This window comes from Schistocerca americana, chromosome 3 (genome assembly GCF_021461395.2).
Source record: "Schistocerca americana isolate TAMUIC-IGC-003095 chromosome 3, iqSchAmer2.1, whole genome shotgun sequence".
Lineage (NCBI taxonomy): Eukaryota > Metazoa > Arthropoda > Insecta > Orthoptera > Acrididae > Schistocerca > Schistocerca americana.
Window position 1 is genome coordinate 242,823,271 of NC_060121.1, and position 21,271 is coordinate 242,844,541.

At 43.7% G+C, this 21,271-nt stretch overlaps 1 protein-coding gene across 1 annotated transcript in view; it reads right to left on the reverse strand.

Moving 5' to 3' along the window:
- Positions 1 to 19,003, reverse strand: part of LOC124606841 — a 124,606-nt gene extending 105,603 nt beyond the window's left edge. The window contains exons 1-3 of the mRNA XM_047138917.1: positions 18,361 to 19,003; positions 11,642 to 12,036; positions 2,801 to 2,933 (exon numbers count right to left, since the gene is read on the reverse strand). Coding sequence (XP_046994873.1) covers positions 2,801 to 2,933; positions 11,642 to 12,036; positions 18,361 to 18,558 — 726 coding nt within the window. The 5' untranslated portion in view covers positions 18,559 to 19,003. The remainder of the gene's footprint in view (positions 1 to 2,800; positions 2,934 to 11,641; positions 12,037 to 18,360) is intronic.
- Between the last annotated feature and the right edge of the window lie 2,268 nt (positions 19,004 to 21,271).

Here is a 21,271-nt window from a genome sequence, read left to right on the forward strand (position 1 = left end):
CAGCGGCATGTCTGGATACTGTCTGCAAAAAGTGTTGCGAGTAGAGTTAGTAGCAACGAAGTAATAAATTTAAACGTCTTACATGACACGTCAGTTTTTCACGCACCTCAGTATTTACGATATCATATCTCCTAACCTACGTGTCGTACAATGATATAATTTTTCTGGTACCTTTAGTGGTACAGCCGGCCGCGGTGGTCTAGCGGTTCTAGGCGCGCAGTTCGGAACCGCGCGACTGCTACGGTCGCAGGTTTCGAATCTTGCCTCGGGCATGGATGTGTGTGATGTCCTTAGGTTAGTTAGGTTGAAGTAGTTCTAAGTTCAAGGGGACTGATGACCACAGTAGTTAAGTCCCATAGTGCTCAGAGCCATTTGAACCATTTTTTTAGTGGTACATATGAATACTGTATGAAAAATGTGCCACGAACACAGTTAGTAGTAAATAAGTAATAAATTAAAATGTCACGTTTCATGCAGCAGTTTTACTGCACGAACGGCGGAAAAGTAGTAAGCGATAAACATTTTTCTTTTCTTCATTTTGCGGGGTTCGTCATCGAGACAAATTTTGCAAAGGTTTGAAATTATGCGTAAAGTTTGTTGCAAGGCGCTAAGTGCACTCATTCTGTAATACTGGATGAGTGAAATATGGCTATTTGCGCGTTGTGTGCCACACATCGTTTGCACCCCCACCATCACACCTTTAATAAGTAGGTGGTTCTTTCTCCCACAGCTATTCTTTCCAGGCGACAAATGATATGTGTACCAAGTTTGGCTGAAATCGGTCCAGTGGTTTAGAAGATTTATTTAATCCTGTAGCTTGGAGATAAACAGCGGGCCCTCTAATGACAGACAATCGTTAGTCAATCTCTTCTTTCAAAACACTATATTCGATAAAGCTCTCCAATATCGTCTGACGGCGTATTCCAGGTAGAAACTGTGGTAGGTGGTCCCCAATGCAGTGGCTCTTCTGCTGAGGTCGTAAGAAGTCTGCTGATCAGTGAAGTCACACACTGACCAGTTGCAAAACGCAGAAGCGTGATTCAGTTAGCCAGGATGTCAGGCAGTGAGTAGAGAGGCGAGTAAAATTGCGAACCACTAAATTCAGCTTGCCACAGGGAGCACAATCTGGCATACTAACGAAAATTTGTGGGGGTACTAAATGTTACATTCTGCAGAATCATTATTGCAACAACTTGGTGTGGGTGGACCTAATGAGTTACTAACTCTGTAAACATCTCCGGAAGAATGTACCCACATTTCACCAGACGATGTACGAGCATAATTGTATAGATAATTTACAATCCTATCTCAAGAATTTATTTAATCTTGACCGTAAGATGCATTTTATCAGCTGATCGTCCAACTGCTTACTGTGTTGGTGACTTCACAGCGGATGAATCAAGTTCAGTCCCGTGACAGAAAACTGTGATGTTTCATTTTACAGAAGTATCAATTTTGTGGCTACAGGCCCCTTATCAGTGACCAAATAATTCTTGTGTGTGATACTTGGACATAAAAGTAATATCGTCAGTTCGAATACTGGTTTGAAGACCATAGTGTTTGATAGGCATTGTCCTACTGGAGATGGTCTACCCTCACCTACCACCGACCTATGAAATGACATAATCATCTAGTTGTAGAGCTATACACAATTTAACGTAGCATCATAATCGCTGTGCAGTTTGGAATTTTTCACACCTACAAAAAAATTGCCGGAAGTTAAATTATCGACATAGTATTATGCTGATACATTGGCTATGTACCGCCGTGTCTGGTGAGGGAGTTGTTTGTACTGCATATTTTGGTGGTAATAGGTTTTTGCAACAAACTCGAAATGCTATATTTTGTAAAACAACCGAGAATGTCTGGCGTACACTTGACGGCCTGTGTACTTGGTTACAAGAATAATAATAGAGTGATAGAGTTCGAAAGCTGTATATTGAAATACCTAGTCCCACCACTGGCTGTATTGCCATTATAAAATCCCATACTGCTATTAAATGTGTGCGTCGTAATCCCTATATTTCGTGGTACTGTATTTCCACTGCAACGATTATTGATCACTGCATCTCCCTATTGCTTTGAGGTGTGGTCGTTAACGCGTTGATAATCACTGACTCCTTGTGGGCGCAAAGAAGTCGGTGTCCATCAGCAAAATACATCACCAGTAGTTGCACACATTACTGAATTAAAATTTCCAATCGCTTTATTTTTACCATAATTTCATAATCTGTAGTTACACTCACAGATTTATATTAATGACAGGGGATATTTCGAGACGCAGCTTAAGTACCGATCCAGGGAAACTCATACAATCTGACTGCTATTGCCACTTCGTACTTAATGTAGATGCTGAAGAACCGTTTCTAGGCTCATTTCGCATAAAAATTCCGGCGTGTCTCTACATTTATTGGCTAAATAGAACGCTGTCCAGCTTATGAAATCAATGGTAGACTAGCAAAAGATACCCCATCAGGCAGTTTTAACTGAAAATAAAATCCGTGAATTCTTTGCGAGAATCCGAACTTCAGAAGCATTACCACATCTAACGGAATGATAGTAAATATTAGGAAAATGAAAAATGTAATGTAAACCAACTTACCCGCTTGAAAAGTATGCATTTAGTACGTTAAATAAACAAACAAGTTTTTTGAATAACATTCACTATCTTCAGAAAACAACAGCTACACTATAATAAATTCTTACATGACTTTGATGAAAGACGTGGAAAATACAGAGAAAATAATTGTTAGGATGCTGCGCCAATGGAACCATGTTACAAAAAGATAGATTTACTTACCTGAATAAGTTTGGTAATCGAGAGTTTCCTTAGGGGATGATACAGTATTGGGCAGGTGTTTCTACAAATGGTGGCTACACTAATTCTGTCGGCAGACGGTAGAGACAACAAGTCGTTATAGAGACTTGCTAATCTGAAAAGAAACAAATTAATTCAAGATGAGAATGACACTAATTGAGGTTTCTCTAAATTTTAAAGAATAGCAAGGCATTAGTCTACTATTCCGCTACCGTGAAAAACACACGATATCAGCATTCGCTCTGAACAATTGTAAATTTTGACAAAACGATATTAATCAAAGGTCTGAGAAAGAAAATGAGCTCTGTACTCGTTTTCAACCAGCAACGCAGCTGAAATGAGAGGCTTTGTGCACGTTGATTTTTTTACCGTTTTAGGGCAATACTAAGACAGAATCAGTGCCTTGAGTAACTGCATTCGGTATTTCATGACAAATACATGTAATTGATGTAACCCATTCAGACACACAAGAAATTCGCTTGAAGATGAAAGACGAAGTGGGGCTCCCAGAAACAGCTGCTGTACAGCAAAAAGCGCGTCTTATGTTAGGAGAATGAGTGTTTCCAGTTGGTGGATACTACACCGTCTCGTGGGAGAAAAACATTTGCGACCTCGTGCAGAAGTCGTATACAGTTGCCTTTACGGTTAGAATATTGCTCACAGTCATCAGCAATGTTACAATGGAACTTGTTTACTTTGCGGACTTTCAGTCAAAAATGGTTCAAATGGCTCTGAGCACTATGGGACTCAACATCTTAGGTCATAAGTCCCCTAGAACTTAGAACTACTTAAACCTAACTAACCTAAGGACATCACACACACCCATGCCCGAGGCAGGATTCGAACCTGCGACCGTAGCAGTCCCGCGGTTCCGGACTGCAGCGCCAGAACCGCTAGACCACCGCGGCCGGCACTTTCAGTCCTTGTGTCAAATTGGAAATATTTTATGTCTGAGCCGCACCAACTGATCGGAGTGCCGAAAAACAAGAATCATGGTTAATTAATCCCAAATGCTGATACTTTTTCATGTACCTGATCTACAAGGTTGCGATTATTTCCTCGTTCTGTTAGGCACCATTTTGAATACCTAAAAGCAACTGTGTTTGCATACAAAGTGCTTCTCAATAAGAATAGCCGCAGAACTCTGCCAAAGTTCCTTTGAGACGATCTGCTTGTGCATACATAACGGGAAATATCAATATGAGACGATAAGTTGTCAGTAAAGCATGAATTTACGTTACTCACCAACAGCAACACCCACGTAACAGCGCGCGGCACACACTTTCACTCTGATTCACGGCAAGTAGGCTTTAGTGAACCATCCCGATTAATGACTTTTAACAACAGTCCGCAACTAGCGAAAGACGAATGGAGCAAGGCCCATACAGGACACAACTCGCTGGATGGCATGTAATGCAATAAACAATGCACAGAAGTGTTGATCGCAATAAACGACATATTGTAATTCTTTTTCATGAGGATTTTAACAAGAAACAAGAATAGTCCACATAGTCACGGTCAAGGAAAAAGGAAAAAACGCCGCAAAAACAGGCATTTCTTACGAACAGAGCTATCAACAAAAAATGCCGAGATAGAAAACAGCTTTATTAAGATCTTTGTGTATTCATGTTAAATGTTTTTCTGTTTCCAGTTTTGTCCATGATTATGAGGCAATACTTCGAAATGTATTGCAAAAACTAAGGTAACTTTCAAAATGGTTCAAATGGCTCTGAGCACTATGGGACTTAACATCTGAGGTCATCAGTCCCCTAGAACTTAGAACTGCTTAAACCTATCTAACCTAAGGACATCACACACATCCATGCCCGAGGCAGGATTCGAACCTGCGACCGTAGCAGTCACGCGGTTCCGGACTGAAGTGCCTAGAACCGCACGGCCACCGCGGCCGGCTAAGGTAATTTTAAGTAAGTTAACCCCCCCCCCCTCTCTCCCACATGAAACATGTACCTTGGCGTCGGTGGGGCGGCTTGCATGCTTCAGCGATGCAGATAGCCGTAATGTAGGTGCAACCACAACGGAGGGGTATCTGTTTAGAGGCCAGACAAACGTGTGGTTCCTGAAGACGGGCAGCAGCCTTTTCAGTAGTTGCAGGGGCAACAGTATGGATGATTGACTGATCCGGCATTGTAACATCAACCAAAATGGCCTAGCTGTGCTTATACTCCGAATGGTTGCAATCAAGGGAAAACTACGGCCGCAATTTTTCCCTATGGGATGCAGCTTTTCTGCAGGGTCAAGTCACGATGGTTTCCCCCTGGGTAAAATATTTCGGACGTAAATCAGTCCTACAATCGGATCTGCGGGCGGGGACTACTCAGGAGAATATCGTCATCAGGAGAAACAAAACTGGCGTCTCATGAATCGGAGCGTCGAATGTTAGCTCCCTTAATCGGACAGGTAGGTCAGAAAATTTAAAAAAAGGAGATGGATAAATTGAACTTAGATATAGTGAGAATTAGCGAAATTCGGTGGCAGGGGGAACAGGACTTCTGGTAAGTTGAATCCATGGTTTTAAATACAAAATGAGATAGGAGTAATGGAGGAGTAGCTTTAATAATGAATAAGAAAACAGGAAGGAGGGTAAGATAGTACCCACAGCATAGTCAACGCATTATCGTAACAAAGATACAAACGAAGCCTACGTGTACCAGAGTAGTACAATGGTTGGCTCTGAGCACTATGGGACTTAACTTCTGTGGTCATCAGTCCCATAGAACTTAGAACTACTTAAACCTAACTAACCTAAGGACATCACACACACCCATGCCCAAGGCAGGATTCGAACCTGCGACCGTAGCGGTCGCGCGGTTCCCGATTGTAGCGCTTAGAACCGCTCGGCCACCCTGACCGGAAGAGTAGTACAAGTTTGTGCTCCAACTAGCTCCGCAGATGAAGAGATTAAAGAAATATATCATGAGATAGAAGAAGTTATTCACATAGTTAAAGGAGATGTAATTGGGAAATACGAATCGACACAGAAGGTCCATTTTTGTTATTATATCTGTTTTTCCACATTCATACAAAGCCTGCGAAAATCAATCAGAATAAACTAGACATAATTATTTACAGGTTCAGATATAGGAAATAAAAAGGAATATAGTGATTACAAATGGCTATTACTAATGGATAGCGATGTTCCGATAAGAATTACAGAGAACATGAAAGATAGCTCTAAAGTTTGATCATTACACAAGACGCCTGGATAAGTTGCCATTAATGTATTGTGTGCAGCTCCAGCACAAAAATTGTACGGTTTAGCTTTCTTCGTTGGGCTGTGTCAACAAAACACTTACCTGGATTACTTGAGCAATGGCAGATACCACATCCTGATACGGTTTCCACGGACAACATCTTTTAGCGAGATGAAGCACTCTCACATTGAGATGTGGAGGTTCGTACATTTTTATATCAGCATCTTCCAAAACGTCCGACATCGTAGCTGGATGGTCGGCGTGGCTGACTGCAATGCGGGGCACCCGGGTTCGTTTCCCGGTACTGCCAAGGATTATTAGTGGTAGCACTGGAACGAGCTGCACTCAGCTTCGTGACGCCAACTGAGCAGCTACCTGACAGAGGAGTAGCAGTTCCAGGTCGCGAAAACTGTGTGCTGACCCCACTCCCCTCCAAACCGCATCCATTGGCATATGACGACACGGCGGTCGGTCGGACCGATGCCCCCCCCCCTCCCCTCCCCCAAGGGCCTGTGGACGGAGTTTACATTTATGGTGTCTTCGAAACCGTTGGACATGACGAGATGCGTTCTGCTGTTGATCATCTACATCTCTGGACATGACACCAAGCTTTTATTTTTATCGGGTTAAGTGGAAGAACTTGTGTATGTGACTCCTTTGACGAAAACAATTACTGAACTCAAAACGCGCATTGGTAATGAGCTCGCATAGATGACTGCACATACACTATCTGGGCAGCCCTATGTAATGCAGAACTGAGTACTTGATATTGCGAGAGAAGGACCACTGGCGAGTATAAAAGGAGGTGGGGAATACTGTGTAGTCAGGAGAGAAGCAGCAACAGTGGAATGGATCGGTCAGAGAGTTCAGTAACTTCAAACATGGACTGGATGACACCTGAGAAACAAATCCATCCGGGACGTTAGAACCCTCCTTAAGCTGCGCAAGTTGACTGTTGGTGATGTAATTGTTAAGTGGAAATGCGAATGCAACCACAATTAAATCAAGACCTGACAGATCACATGTACGCAAGGACATGGACTGTCGAGCATTGTGGAAAGATGATTGCAAAAACTCGGATGAAATCAGCGTAAGGGATCACTCTTGAGTTCCAAAGTAGTACCAACAGTCCAGCTAGCATAATGGTTGTGCATAAAGAGTTCATAAGAATTTGCTACGATGGTCGAGCAGCTTCTCATAATCCACACGTTTCTATAGTCGTCGAGCAACTATTGAGGTGGTGCAAAAAGAACAACGGCACTGAACAGAGGACGACAGGAAACGGGTGATTTTATGAATCATGGTACACAGTGTTGCAGCCCAGTGCAAGGGTTTGGATCTGCCGAATGCCTGGAAAACGTTACCTGCCATCCCGTGTAGAGCTAACAATTAAGAATGGAGGAGGTGGGGTTATGATTTATGAATGTTTGTAGTGGTAAGGATGTGGTCCTCTTATCGCAGTTAAGAAAATGCTAAATGAGGTAAGAAATAAATACATTTTACAGCATTATGTACTCTATAGACTAGGGGAACAAATCAGTGAAGATGATTGTATCAGCATGACAGTGCATATGTCGTAAAGCATAACCTGTGATGCGGTGGTTTACGGATAATAACATTCGTGAAATGGATTGGCCTGCGTAGAGTCCCGACCAGAACCCAATGGCACACCTTTGGGATGAGTTAGAACGTCGACTTAGCTCTAGCGCTCGGCGCTCAACATTTATACCTCCTCTGGTTTCGGCTTGTGGGAGGGAATGGGCTGCTACTCCTATATAGGCATTCAGACACCTCACTGAAAGTGTCCCCAGCAGATCTGAAGCCTGTCATAAAGGCGACAGGTGAATAGAGTCCATATTAATGAACACTAATATTCGACTGGATACACTTTTGGTCCGATAGTGTGTCCTTCACACCGTTTGACGATAAACAGAATATCGCTTAAACTTTCCGCGAGAAACCAGAGGGGTTCATGTAGGTCACCTGTGCAAATGTCTAAAGGAAATTGATCTTCTGCTTATATTCTCTGTAACTCTCTGCTCGACGTTGCCCCTGATCGAGGCGTAGTGCACCTATTAACAAGTCATGATCCATATCTCAAACTTCTGCATCGAGTGGGATGTACTAACACACCAGTCGGTGAATGTGGAGAGGAATAAACGGTTTGGGAGACAATCTGAGCAGCTGTTTTGCAGATGACGCTATCGTTTATCGACTAATAAAGTCATCAGAAGATAAAAACAATTTGCAAAACGATTTAGAAAAGATATCTGAATGGTGCGAAAATTGGCAGTTGATCCTAAATAACGAAAAGTGTGAGGTCATCCACAGGAGTGCTAAAAGAAATCCGTTAAACTTCGGTTACAGGATAAATCAGTCAAATCTAAAGGCCGTAAATTCAACTAAATACCTAGGAATTGCAATTACGAACAACTTAAATTGGAAGGAACACGTAGAAAATGTTGTGGGGAAGGCTAACCAAAGACTGCGTTTTACTGACAGGACACTTAGAAAATGTAACAGATCTACTAAGGAGGCTGCCTACACTACGCTTGTCCGACCTCTTTTAGAATACTCCTGCGCGTTGTGGAATCCTTACCAGATAGGACTGATGGAGTTCATCGAAGAAGTTCAAAGAAGGGCAGCACGTTTTGTATTATCGCGAAATATGGGAGAGAGAGTGTAACTGAAATGATACAGGATTTGGGATGGACATCATTGAAATAAAGGCGTTTTTCGTTGCGACGGAACCTTCTCACGAAATTCCAATCACCAACTTTCTCCTCCGAATGAGAAAATATTTTGTTCACACTGACCTACATAGAGAGAAATGATCACCACGATAAAATAAGGGAAACCAGAGCTCGCACGGAAAGATATAAGTGTTCATTCTTTCTTCGGGCTATACGAGATTGGAATAATAGAGAATTGTGAAGGTGGTTCGATGAACCCTGTGCCAGGCACTTAAATGTAATTTTCAGAGTATCCATGTAGATGTACAAGGTTCAGCTGACTATGTCGTTCTCTGACGCCCCCTTTTTCATGCAGAGAGAGACTACAGACAATTAGAGTGCCATCTGCAAACAATTGTCCAAAAATGTGCAAATGTGTGTGAGTTCCTAAGGGACCAAACTACTAAGGTCATCGGTCCCTAGACTTACACAGTACTTAAACTAACTTATGCTAAGAAAAACACAACACCCATGCCCGAGGGAGGACTTGAACCTCACGCGGGAGGGGCCGTGCAATCCGTGACATGGCTCCTTAATCCGTTCGGCCACTCCGCGCGGCAAACAATTGTAAGCAAACAAAACTTGTGGACTAAAGGCAATCGGACAGCACATGAGGTACCTAAAAAGCAGCTGCTTCACTTTCAGCCCTTAAGGTCAAATTGAATATCAAAATAATGTCAACAGGTCACAAGAAGCGTTCCTTCAACTATAGATAATAATAGGCACATGTAAATTTAACGAAGAGAAACTTCAAGAAAAAAGGAAAATAAAATGAAAATAAAAGAAAGAATGCCATGTCTACCCACACGGGTATGGATAAACTCGAGGATTGCCGAGTCACGCACATAACAGCGTGGGTGACGTAGAATACTGTAGCAGAACTGATTCTTATCTTTTAAATTTCTGTTTTACTTCTACATTAATGCTATCAATGGTTGCTGTTAACATGATTTACTATTACATACATAATTGTGTTCTTCGTAAAGAAGGGAAAGCAGAAAGGTGGAAGGAGTATATAGAGGGTCTGTACAAGGGCGATTTTCTTGAGGCCAATATTATAGAAATGGAAGAGGATGTAGATGAAGATGAAATAGGAGATATGATACTGCGTGAAGAGTTTGACAGAGCACTGAAAGACCTAAGTCGGAACAAGGCCCCGGGAGTAGACAACATTTCGTTAGAACTACTGACAGCCTTGTGAGAGCCAGGCCTAACAAAACTCTACCATCTGGTGAGGAAGATGAATGAGACAGGTGAAATACGCTCAGACTTCAAGAAGAATATAATAATTTCAACCCCAAAGAAAGCAGGTGTTGACAGATGTGAAAATTACCGAACTATCAGTTTAATAAGTCACAGCTGCAAAATACTAACGCGAATTCTTTACAGACGAATGGAAGAACTGGTAGAAGCCGACCTCGGGGAAGATCAGTTTGGATTCCGTAGAAATGTTGGAACACGTGAGGCAATACTGACCCTACGACTTATCTTAGGAGAAAGATTAAGGAAAGGCAAACCTACGTTTCTAGCATTTGTAGACTTAGAGAAAGCTTTTGACAATGTTCACTGGAATACTCTCCTTCAAATTCTGAAGGAGGCAGGGGTAAAATATAGGGAGCGAAAGGCTATTTACAATTTTTACAGATATCAGATGGCAGTTATAAGAGTCGAGGGACATGAAAGGAAAGCAGTGGTTGGGAAGGGAGTGAGACAGGGTTGTAGCCTCTCCCCGATGCTATTCAATGTGTATATTGAGCAAACAGTAAAGGAAACAAAAGAAAAAATTTGGAGTAGGTATTAAAATCCATGGAGAAGAAATAAAAAGTTTGAGGTTCGCTGATGACATTATAATTCTGTCAGAGACAGCGAAGGGCCTGGAAGAGCAGTTGAACGGAATGGACAGTGTCTTGAAAGGAGTATATGAGATGGACATCAACAAAAGCAAAACGAGGATAATGGAATGTAGTCAAATTAAATCTGGTGATGCTGCGGGAATTAAATTAGGAAATGAGACGCGTAAAGTAGTAAATGAGTTTTGCTATTTGGGGAGCAAAACAACTGATGATGATGGAAGTGGAGAGGATATAAAATGTAGACTGGCAATGGAAAGGAAAGCGTTTCTGAAGAAGAGAAATTTGTTAACATCGAGTATAGATTTAAGTGTCAGGAAGTCGTTTCTGAAGGTATTTGTATGGAGCGTAGCCATATATGGAAGTGCAACGTGGACTATAAATAGTTTAGACAAGAAGAGAATAGAAGCTTTCAAAATGTGGTGCTACAGAAGAATGCTGAAGATTAGATCGGTAGATCACATAACTAATGAGGAGGTATTGAATAGAATTGGGGAGAAGAGGAGTATGTGGCACAACTTGACTTGAAGAAGGGATCGGTTGGTAGGGCATATTCTGAGGCATCAAGGGATCACTAATTTAGTATTGGAGGGCAGCGTGGAGGGTAAAAATAGTAGGCGGAGACCAAGATATGAATACACTAAACAGATTCAGAAGGATGTAGTTTGCAATAGGTACTGGGAAATGAAGAAGCTTGCACAGGATAGAGTAGCATGGAGAGCTGCATCAAATCAGTCTCAGGACTGAAGACCACAACAACAACAACATAATATCAAACATTGTATGTCACCGTGATTAACGAATATGTACGACTTGTCTAGAGTTTCCAGATAACAGGTCAAAAATTCGTAGCAATAAATTGAATTAATTGAAAATTGAACTGTATCTCTGATCGTTATGCATTAAATAGTGGGAGCCGTTTGTGATTGTCGTATTGGTCTGCACTGCGGTTGCTGATGATTGGCCGTTGTCAAATTTACGACTACAGCTGCTCAGCCTACCGCCGATGCTCCACTGCCTCCTCCCTACCTGAGCATGTTGGAGAGGGTGCGCTGGCCGTGGTTCTGCTGCGCCACGTCGCAGCAGTGCGCCATGGTGGCCACGACCACCTGGTGCAGCAGGTAGAGCACGGTGATGCGCACCGTGTGCAGGCGGCGCTGCCAGTACTCGGCCTTGTACACGAACACGGCGCGCGACACCTTGGGCTGCGGCGGGGGCGGCGGAGGCGGCTTCCGCTTCCGGTGCGACACGCTGGACGTGGACGTGTTGGTGTCGGTGCTGCCGCTCGGCGACGGCTTCCTCTCTTTGGCGACCTCCGCCTCGGCTTCCTCCTTCTTGGCACTTTCCGCCGGTTGCTTCTGGTACGAAAGGCTCTGGAATTTCCCTGACAGCTTCTGCAGCAAATCCACCGCTATCTGCAGAGCCTAAAAAAATTTTTTTCTTTATTGTTATTTGAATACTTTTACAATAAAGGTAGGCAGGCAGTGGCCTACGTATGCCGCTCTTCGGCCACAGTGAACACATACAGGAAACAGAAAGACAGAAAAAAAAACATGGTGGACAAAAACGGGAGACAGACATAGTAAAATAAATGAAGCAGTTCACAGGCTCACTGTTTGCATAAAAAAGTTCATCACTAAATACAACGGGGAAGAACGAGTTTACACACGTGAACAGAGGAGCACAAACAGAGAAACAATGAAGCACTGATGCGAAGAGACACACGAGCACTGGAGACGATCACCGGTGCGCGAAGATGCACTGTTCATGCACAAAGCCGGGGACCTTCCAAAGGGAAGAGGTGCGGGTAGGAGGGAGAGGGGGTGGGTGTTGATGCCAGTGGGAGAGGAGAAGGGAGGGGGATGGCAGAGTGTGTTGGGGGGTTTGGAAGCCCGGGTGGAGGAGAGGGAGGGAGGAAGAGAGGAGGGAGAGAAGTGAGAGAGGGTGCCCTGGAGGAAAAACACAGGGGGAGGAAGGGGAGGATCAAAGTTGGTAAGAGGAGTAGATGGAGGGGAGTAGGGCATCATCAGGAACTGGGAGCTGGGGAAGCCACCTTGGGCAAGGGTATGGAGTGTGGAGAGATGGAGAGCGAGTGGGATGCGGGAGTGAAGGTACGGCAGCAGGTGGGGGTGGGAAAGGACGGGAGAGACAAGCGGGTGAGGGGGTTCAAGTTCGTGGGAGGTGTAAAGAATCCATATCCGTTAGAGGAAAAGGAAGAGGTGTGGGAATGAAATTAAGTCATACAGGATCCATCTGGGGGATGGGAGGTGGATGCGATAGGTGAGGTGGAGCGCATGGCATTCCAGTATTTGAAGGGATTTGTAGAAGGTAGGAGGGGAAACGATCCAGCCAGTATGGGCATAGTATAGGGCGGATGAGGGATTTATAGGTGTGGAGGACGGTGGAGGGGTACAGACCCCATTTGTGGCCAGAAAGAAGCTTGAGGAGGCAGAGTCAGGAGTGTGCCTTGGCTTGGATCGTCCAGAGATGGGGGGTCTAGCAGAGGCAAAGGTCAATGGTGACGCTAAGGTATGTGAGGGTGGGAGTGAGGTTGATAGGATGGCCATAGATAGTGAGATAGAAATCGAGGAGATGGAAGGAAGGGGTGGTTGTGCCTACAATGATCGCCTGGGTCTTGGAAGGATTGACCTTGAGCAGCCACTGGCTACACCAAGTGGTGAACCGGTCAAGATGGGATTGGAGAAGGGCTGGGAGAGTTGCAGGGTGGGGAAGAGGGCAAGGAAGGCCGTGTCATTGGCGTACTGGAGAAGGTGTAAGGAAGGTGAAGGTGGTGGCATATCCGCCGTGTAAAGAAGGTAGAGAAGGGGGGAGAGGACGGAACCTTGGGGCACACCGGCGGAGGGATAGCAGGCGTAGGAATTCGTGTTATGGATGGTGACATAGGAAGGACGGTGGGAAAGAAAGGAGGCGATCAGACGGACGTAGTTAATAGGAAGGGCAAAGGTTTGGAGCTTGAAGACGAGACCAGAATGCCATACACGGTCGTAGGCACGTTCAATGTCAAGGGAGAGAAAGATGGTGGAGTGACGGGAGTTGAGTTGTTCAGAGAGGAGGTGATTGAGGTGAAGGAGAAGGTCACTGACAGAGAAGGATGGACGAAAGCCACATTGGCTAGCGGGAAGGAGGTGGTGCTGGTGGAGATGCTGATGGATGTGTCGGATGAGGATGGATTCCAGGTCCTTGCTGAAGACTGAGGTAAGGCTAATGGGACAACAGGAAGACACAGCGGATGGCGGTTTGTCAAGTCTGAGGAACATCAGGTTCCGGGAGGTTTTCCACAGGTCGCCTGAACAACGCCAAGAGGATGCAATATATAACATACCTGTTGGTCTGACGATAGAGACAAAAAAGATGTTGTTGCTGAAGAATCGTCTTAACAAGTGCAGAAATTAGGTACCAGTATAAACTCATCGGACAAAATACTAGTCACCCCGTAAAAAGAGCCTATTGGTCACTTTGGAATGCTGCAGATGGCATACGAGGTGGAATCCAAAATTTTCGGCACTGGTGCTGCGATCTGGAAAGTAGTAGGAGTAGTAGATCTTTGCACCGCCAGGTGGCGAGAGCTGCGTATCTGATGAGTCAGTGTGCGATGTGGCATTCAGCTGGGAGGACGTGCTGCGTGTCCACCGTGATTTCCGTAATACTCTGTGTGTAGTGTGTGGCGATTTTACGATGGATCAGAAGGCACAGCTCGTTGAAGTGTGTACGGACCATCGTCACACTGCATCTGATGATCCAACCTTCTTGCCATGGGTTATAACCGGCGACGAGAGCTGGATTTACGGTTATGACACAGAGACAAAGCCACAATCGTCCCAGTGGAAGAGCCCAGGCTCTCCAAGACTCAAAAAAGCGAGACAGGTGAAGAGCACAGTGAAGAGCATAATCGTCGTTTTCTTTGCTACCAAGGGAATTGTGCGAAAAGAATTCGTCCCACGCAGCTTAACAGTGAATTCCGCGTACTACTGAGACGTTTTGCGACGTCTCCGTGAAAACGTGCGGCGACGACGGCCCTAACTTAGGCGTCAAGGGAACTGGCTGCTGCATCACGACAACGCGGCCTGTCACACGTCCTTGCTCGCCATGATCCTTTTGGCAAAAAACAACATGGCGGTTGTACCCCACCTACCGTACTCGCCAGATTTGGCACCTTGCGACTTCGCGCTATTCCCAAAACTGAAACTCAAGTTGAAAGGCCGTTGTTTCGCCACTCTAGAGAGGATTCAAGAAGCATCACTGGCGGTGATTTACATCCTCAAAGAACAGGACTTACAGAAAACGTCTGACCAGTGGCAGAAGCTCTGGGACCGGTGTGTACGTGTGGATGGGAACTACTTCGAGGATGATGATGACCATTAGTCCAAAGGTAAGGTTTTCAGCAGATAGCAGCACTAGTCCCGAAAATTTTGGACAGCACGTCGTAGAACTGTCATCAGTCGCTCAAGTGACCATCACGGCTGACATACGTCATGACAGTGTTCAGCCGTGCCCGTGGCAACACCATGTATGAAGTCGCCGATTTGTTGGTTTGTCAGTGTGGACTGTCCAACGTGTCTACGAGGAATGGTGTACCATTCGCTACCATGTAACATGGCAAGAGAACACTCGTAAAGATCATAAGTGACAGGAGCCAGAGATGAATGCCAAGTCTCGCCAATGACAATCGGTATCAAACTCAATAGGAAATGTTGCTCACAGTGAATGCAACTCCATCTGATTCAGTTTCTATTGCGAATGCAACGGCTTTCAAGATCGTTAGGAGTTGGGTACCTCGCATCATTGCTCACAGCGGTACATAGCACTACGCGTCTTGAGTTGGTCAAACAACAGAAAAATTGGACAGCAGTTGACTGGATGTGTGTCGTGTTGTCAGACAAATCACGATTTTGTCTCGTTTCATATCATGCGGGGAGTTGAGTGCAGTGGGATGTCTAACCCGCAGCGTATGGAGATTGTTATTCAGGCCACTGATGGTTCTGTGCTTTTAAATTTAAACCATTTTGCAAGATATCTTTGAACGTTCTTGCAATCAGTTCTGGTGTTTTTTCTTTTTTTTTTAGTGCATTCAGTAATCATGCAATATTAATTTATTTCAGCAAGAGTGTGAATCAAATTCCAATTGAATCATCCAGATTTCTATTCTCTGCGGCTTCCCTAAATCTGCTTATGTTAAATAAAGGGATAGTTCATCTAAAAAGGATTCAGCCAATTTCCTTCCACTACGTTCTCCAATCAGATCTTCTGTTTCATCTCTAATAATATTGTTGTGCAGTAGAGTAGTCAGCTTGGGGGACTCAGAAAAATTTCAAAGTTCTTCCCTGGCAACGCCAGAGGGAGGGGATAATGGGTCAATAGCCAGGTGGAATGGTGAGAATGGACTGCTGATGGAGTGGCAAACATGGAAACTATTGCAACACCGTGAATGAACACATGATCTAGTAACGCAGTAATATGGCATGAAGGCAAACGTGGGCTATCGTCGTAACGGTGACTGCACAAAATGTTGTAAGAATGCTTAAGTCAGATGGAGGAGTAACTATTCAGTTTACTGACACAGCAGAAAAGAGCATCTGAAAGGCTAAGTTGTAAAAGCCTGAAGCGAACAAGAGCTGGCTGAATGGAAAAACCAGGATGAGTGAAATCACCAGCAGGCCACATGGGGTCATCCTGTATAGATACTGCTTCTGTTCTGGTAGAGCTCTACTCATTTTTCTGCTGTTCTGTGGAGAGGGAAGGCCTATATAGGTCGACCGTTTGCTCATCTACTCGTCTTCGATATTCTATGGAGCAGCAGGTTCTGTCTGGAGTGACTTGATCACTGTGCGCAGCAGTGCCAATTGCTGAGACAACACTGATGTGGAGCTGTTGCTGTCGCCATCCAGCAGGCCTTCTGGAGGCCAAACCAGCACTGCATGTGAGCAGATCGTCATCTGCCATCATGTGGGCAAGCAACTGCTACTGCTTACCTCTGTTCCTGTGGTGGACTCTGATGGTGCCAGTCTCCCTCTCCCGATGGGAGACCACAGCACTTCTCTGCATGGCTCGAGATACCACAAGCAGAGCTATTAGATGCCTTCCCTGTGTGCAGGCTATAGCACGGTCTTTGATACCCTGATAATCTTCTCTGGGAAGGTGTTGGCTGCACATCCAGATATGCGTCTGTTGATCTGGGTTCTATAAATCAAAGATCTTTGGAACCAAAGTGGATTAACTGTAACTGGATAGAGAGACGATCCAAGATCTAAGAGATTCATCACCTGCTTTCTGGCTCACACGAAAAAGTTCCATTATCACTCAGAAGATTCCATTGGGAAACATTACAAAGAAAACTCCATAGTATAAGGGCTTATTCTGAAAGTACCTAAAGCTGGTGTCCCAAAACTATTCCAGGCACATATTACTGCTGTCTAGATGCATATCCCGCAATAACAAAATTGTGGACTTTACAGTACCAAGAGTTCGTTTTTCAAGAGCAAGGAGGAGGAAAATGATAATGATGACGATGTAGACGTAGATCAAACATACTGAATGTCCCGCTGATGAGTGCAAGTTTCGAATAAGGTTCGTTAAGGTATGTTAATTCGCAAAATATATTTTTCTTGCCGTTTGACATGTGTAAAGACAATCCATATTGGTGGGAAGGGAAATTAATGGCTAATGCCCTGTTAACACAGAAAATTAATTGGTTGTCCCAAATAAGTAGGTGGAAAGAAATCGGCTGTTGCCTTGTTCGAAGAATCGCCCAGCAGTGACTAGCAATAATCTGGAGAAACTAAAGGAAACAACATTAAACAGAAAACTCAGGCGGATATCTGAAACCTGTTGCTCGGGATTACGAGTAAAGTATCTTAACAACTGCTCCTACTTCACTTTTTGGCTTCAGTAAAAGGAAAGTTAGCACAGACATTAGTTTTCGCATGTCTTAATTCCCTGTGGGGCATCATAATTGTTGCTAGATCTACTTGTTTTAGAAGTTCAAAGAGGTACATTTTCCAGTTGTGATCCAAACTTGCAAACGATTGTTATAATGGATGTACCGGGTGATCAAAAAGTCAGTATAAATTTGAAAACTGAATAAATCACGGAATAATGTAGATAGAGAGGTACAAATTGACACACATGCTTGGAATGACATGGGGTTTTATTAGAACCAAAAAAATACAAACGTTCAAAAAATTTCCGACAGATGGCGCTTCATCTGATCAGAATAGCAATAATTAGCATAGCAAAGTAAGACAAAGCAAAGATGATGTTCTTTACAGGAAATTCTCAATATGTCCACTATCATTCCTCAACAATAGCTGTAGTCGAGGAATAATGTTGTGAACAGCACTGTAAAGCATGTCCGGAGTTATGGTGAGGCATTGGCGTCGGATGTCGTCTTTCAGCATGTCTAGAGATGTCGGTCAATCACGATACACTTGCGACTTCAGGTAACCCCAAAGCCAGTAATCGCATGGACTGAGGTCTGGGGACCTGGGAGGCCAAGCATGACGAAAGTGACGGCTGAGCACACGATCATCACCAAACGACACGCGCAAGAGATCTTTCACGCGTCTAGTAATAGTTTTTTTTTGTTCTAATAAAACCCCATGTCATTTCAAGCATGTGTGTCAATTTTTACCTCTCTGTCTATATTATTCCGTGGTTTATTAAGTTTTCAAATTTTTTTTGATCACCCCGTACAAATGAGTGGCAAGGAAAGAAAGAGCGTGCAGTCATACCTGAATTTCGACGTCTTCTTTGTCATGCTTGTTGTAAGCGGTTCTTGGTTTGCTTTTCTGGATGTCCAGGCGTCGCAGTTCGCGCAGAATGCTCTGTAGCTTTCCGATGAGAATCGACGCTTGGTCCTGTAACTCCCTGCAGTGGCTGTAGAAAGCGGCGTTTTCCTCATCTTTCACCAGTCTCCATTTCCTTGACATACTGCGGTGAAACAAGTCCACTGACTCTTGGTAAGTGTTACAGACGCACTTCAACACCACTCAGGAATACACTAAACACGTTTCTATTCGACCTTAGTACACATCAATTTTTTTAATACTTGTAAAAAAAAATTGGTCGAATATTACAAAATATTGGAGAGTCTGTTTATCCCGGTTCGGGGTTTATAAAATTTGATATTGTCCACATTGTTTCTGTTTGTTTTGAGTACTCACAACATTTTATATCTATGTACATGTGTATGTCAACAAACAGGCATTCAAGCACGTGCACCTATTCTGAAGTTGAGCGCACACGGGTCGATAAAAAATACATCTGAAATGATGTGTTTATCGACATAAATGCAGTAGGTCATCTCAAGTAACATTATGGAAGTTTCTTTCAGTGTGTGTCGTCACAATCTGATGTAGATTTCTTTCGTAGGGATACCTGACGTCTTCGTAGGAACATTCTTGCAGCTGGTTCTCATCCTAAAACAAGAAAGAAGTTGGTAATAACAAGAATGTAAGTATTGAAGACTACGCATCACGTCGGAAGGCGCGCCTGCTCTAGGACTGATTGCTATAAGGAATCATGGACGGGATGGGTTTACGTTCCACGTGGCGGCAGAGAAAGATCAAACGCCTTCCATGTTGCCGAACCCTACGAGTTGTTGCCAAGAACAACAGTTAATAGAACTACATCGCCACTGGTGCATAGCCACATCGCAGTCTCCTGGAGAACACTTAATGCCATCCAGCGTTATTCACTGCATGGCGTGAAGGTGCAGACCATCTACCATTGCCAGCCGCAAGTTAGGCGAGGGAGATGCTTAGAACAGCTCAGAAGTGGGTCGCCTTCTGACGTGATGCGCGCTATTACACATACGTAACGGTAACACAAAACATCAAATTACAAAATATTCTACAGTACATAGTTTGTCTACTGTAGAACTGTCGGACAGGGCTTGTGAACACACTGTGCGTAGTCGCATGGAAAACCAAAGGAGTGGTACTGAATAATTCTGGGTGGGAGGAAAATTTTACTGACTGGGGTGTATCCATTGTGTAATTTCATTGAGTTAAATTTTTAGTCGACACCCTATTGCTTATATATGCAAACGACTTTACACTTGACATTCATCACACAAATTTAATACTTTTTGCAGCTGGCACAAACGTTATAATTAGTCCGAGTTGAAGGACATCAACAGAAGAAAATATCAGGAATGTGTTTCAAGGAATTAATTAATGGTTTTCTACATATGAACTTTCCCTTACTTTCGTACGAAAACAGTAAATTCAGTTCTGCATGACAAACAGAATAACACAGGTAATCAATGTATCATATGAACAGGAAGAAACTTTAATATTGTCTTATCAAATGCTAAGTTCAGTAGTATTACTCTCCTCATAACAGTTAGTTTGGGAAACGAATAAAACAACACATCAACATATTTCTGTTCCACAACCTTTATGGTATAATTTTCTGGGGTAAGTTATCATCTAGATTTGGAATGCAAGAAACCGAGCAGTGGCGTACAAGCAGATCTAAGAGAAAGGAAAACGTACGGTGGAGTCTCATTTTTTTCTTACAAGAAAGTGATTAAAAAGTTGGCACTACACAGGTGTTTAACAGGGTCTGAACTGGAACTTTTTTATGGTTGCTTAAAAGTCGCATTCGTTTTCCAAAGACTAAAAATACTCCATATCCACAGACCTAACCCCCCCCCCCCTCCCCTTTACCATTACAAATTATCGTATGGGCATCCTTAGCCATAGTCATATTGTAACCGCCATTCGAGCAGTCTGGCATGTTACATTGTGTTAACTGGAAGTGGATCTATCAGCTCCCTAGTCCTGAACTCGGGAAAGTCGAAAGGCTCCGGCAGACAGTCATTTGTTTTACGTTACACGTTACGTTTTACTTCACACATTACTTAGCCGACAGTACAGTGTGAGGTGACCCTTGTTGACTGCTGTGTTAGTGTGTTGTACTTCAGTGTGCTTCGTAGGTTACTGTTTGTCTTTCCTTGCGAAAAGTGTGCGTAACTGTTTCAGTTAATGGTTTTATTAAGCGTTTTCAACACGTAAAATAATTTTAGTTTCTATTAAGAACAAAATGAAGTGATTTTTACCTTCTCGTGTGACTTCTGCTTTCAGTGAACCATGAAGCACAGCAGATTAAGGTGCCTGCACTGCAGGAGGCAGGCGGTTTCCCCATCCACCCCCCCCCCCCCCCCCACACACACACACAACCGCATCCCCCTTCACAGCTCATGATCCCTCGCCCAGTAGTGGTCTATGTGGAAGCTGGAATTCCTTTTCCCGCTCCTCATAACCAGCTTTGGCAACCGGCCAACTTACAGCTGACGCATTGTAACTGCTATTGTGCAATATGTATACTCACCAACGACATTCGTCGTAACTAATACATCGTTATTTAACAAGGATAGTAAAGTCTTCAGCAATAACACTAGAAGAAAAAACTTTTTTTACTTATTACGGATGTTCTCGGTGGCTCTGAAGGGAAATCAGAAGGTAGCCACAGAAATATTTTGTAGTTTGCCTAATAACATAAATTGTCCGTCAGGTACAAAGGCAAATTTTATACCTGAAACCATTTTTTTGGGACAACTCTTTGTATTCCATGGACGAATATTTAATTAAATACTCATATCATATGGAGTATAGTAGAAAAAAATTTGTTTACTTT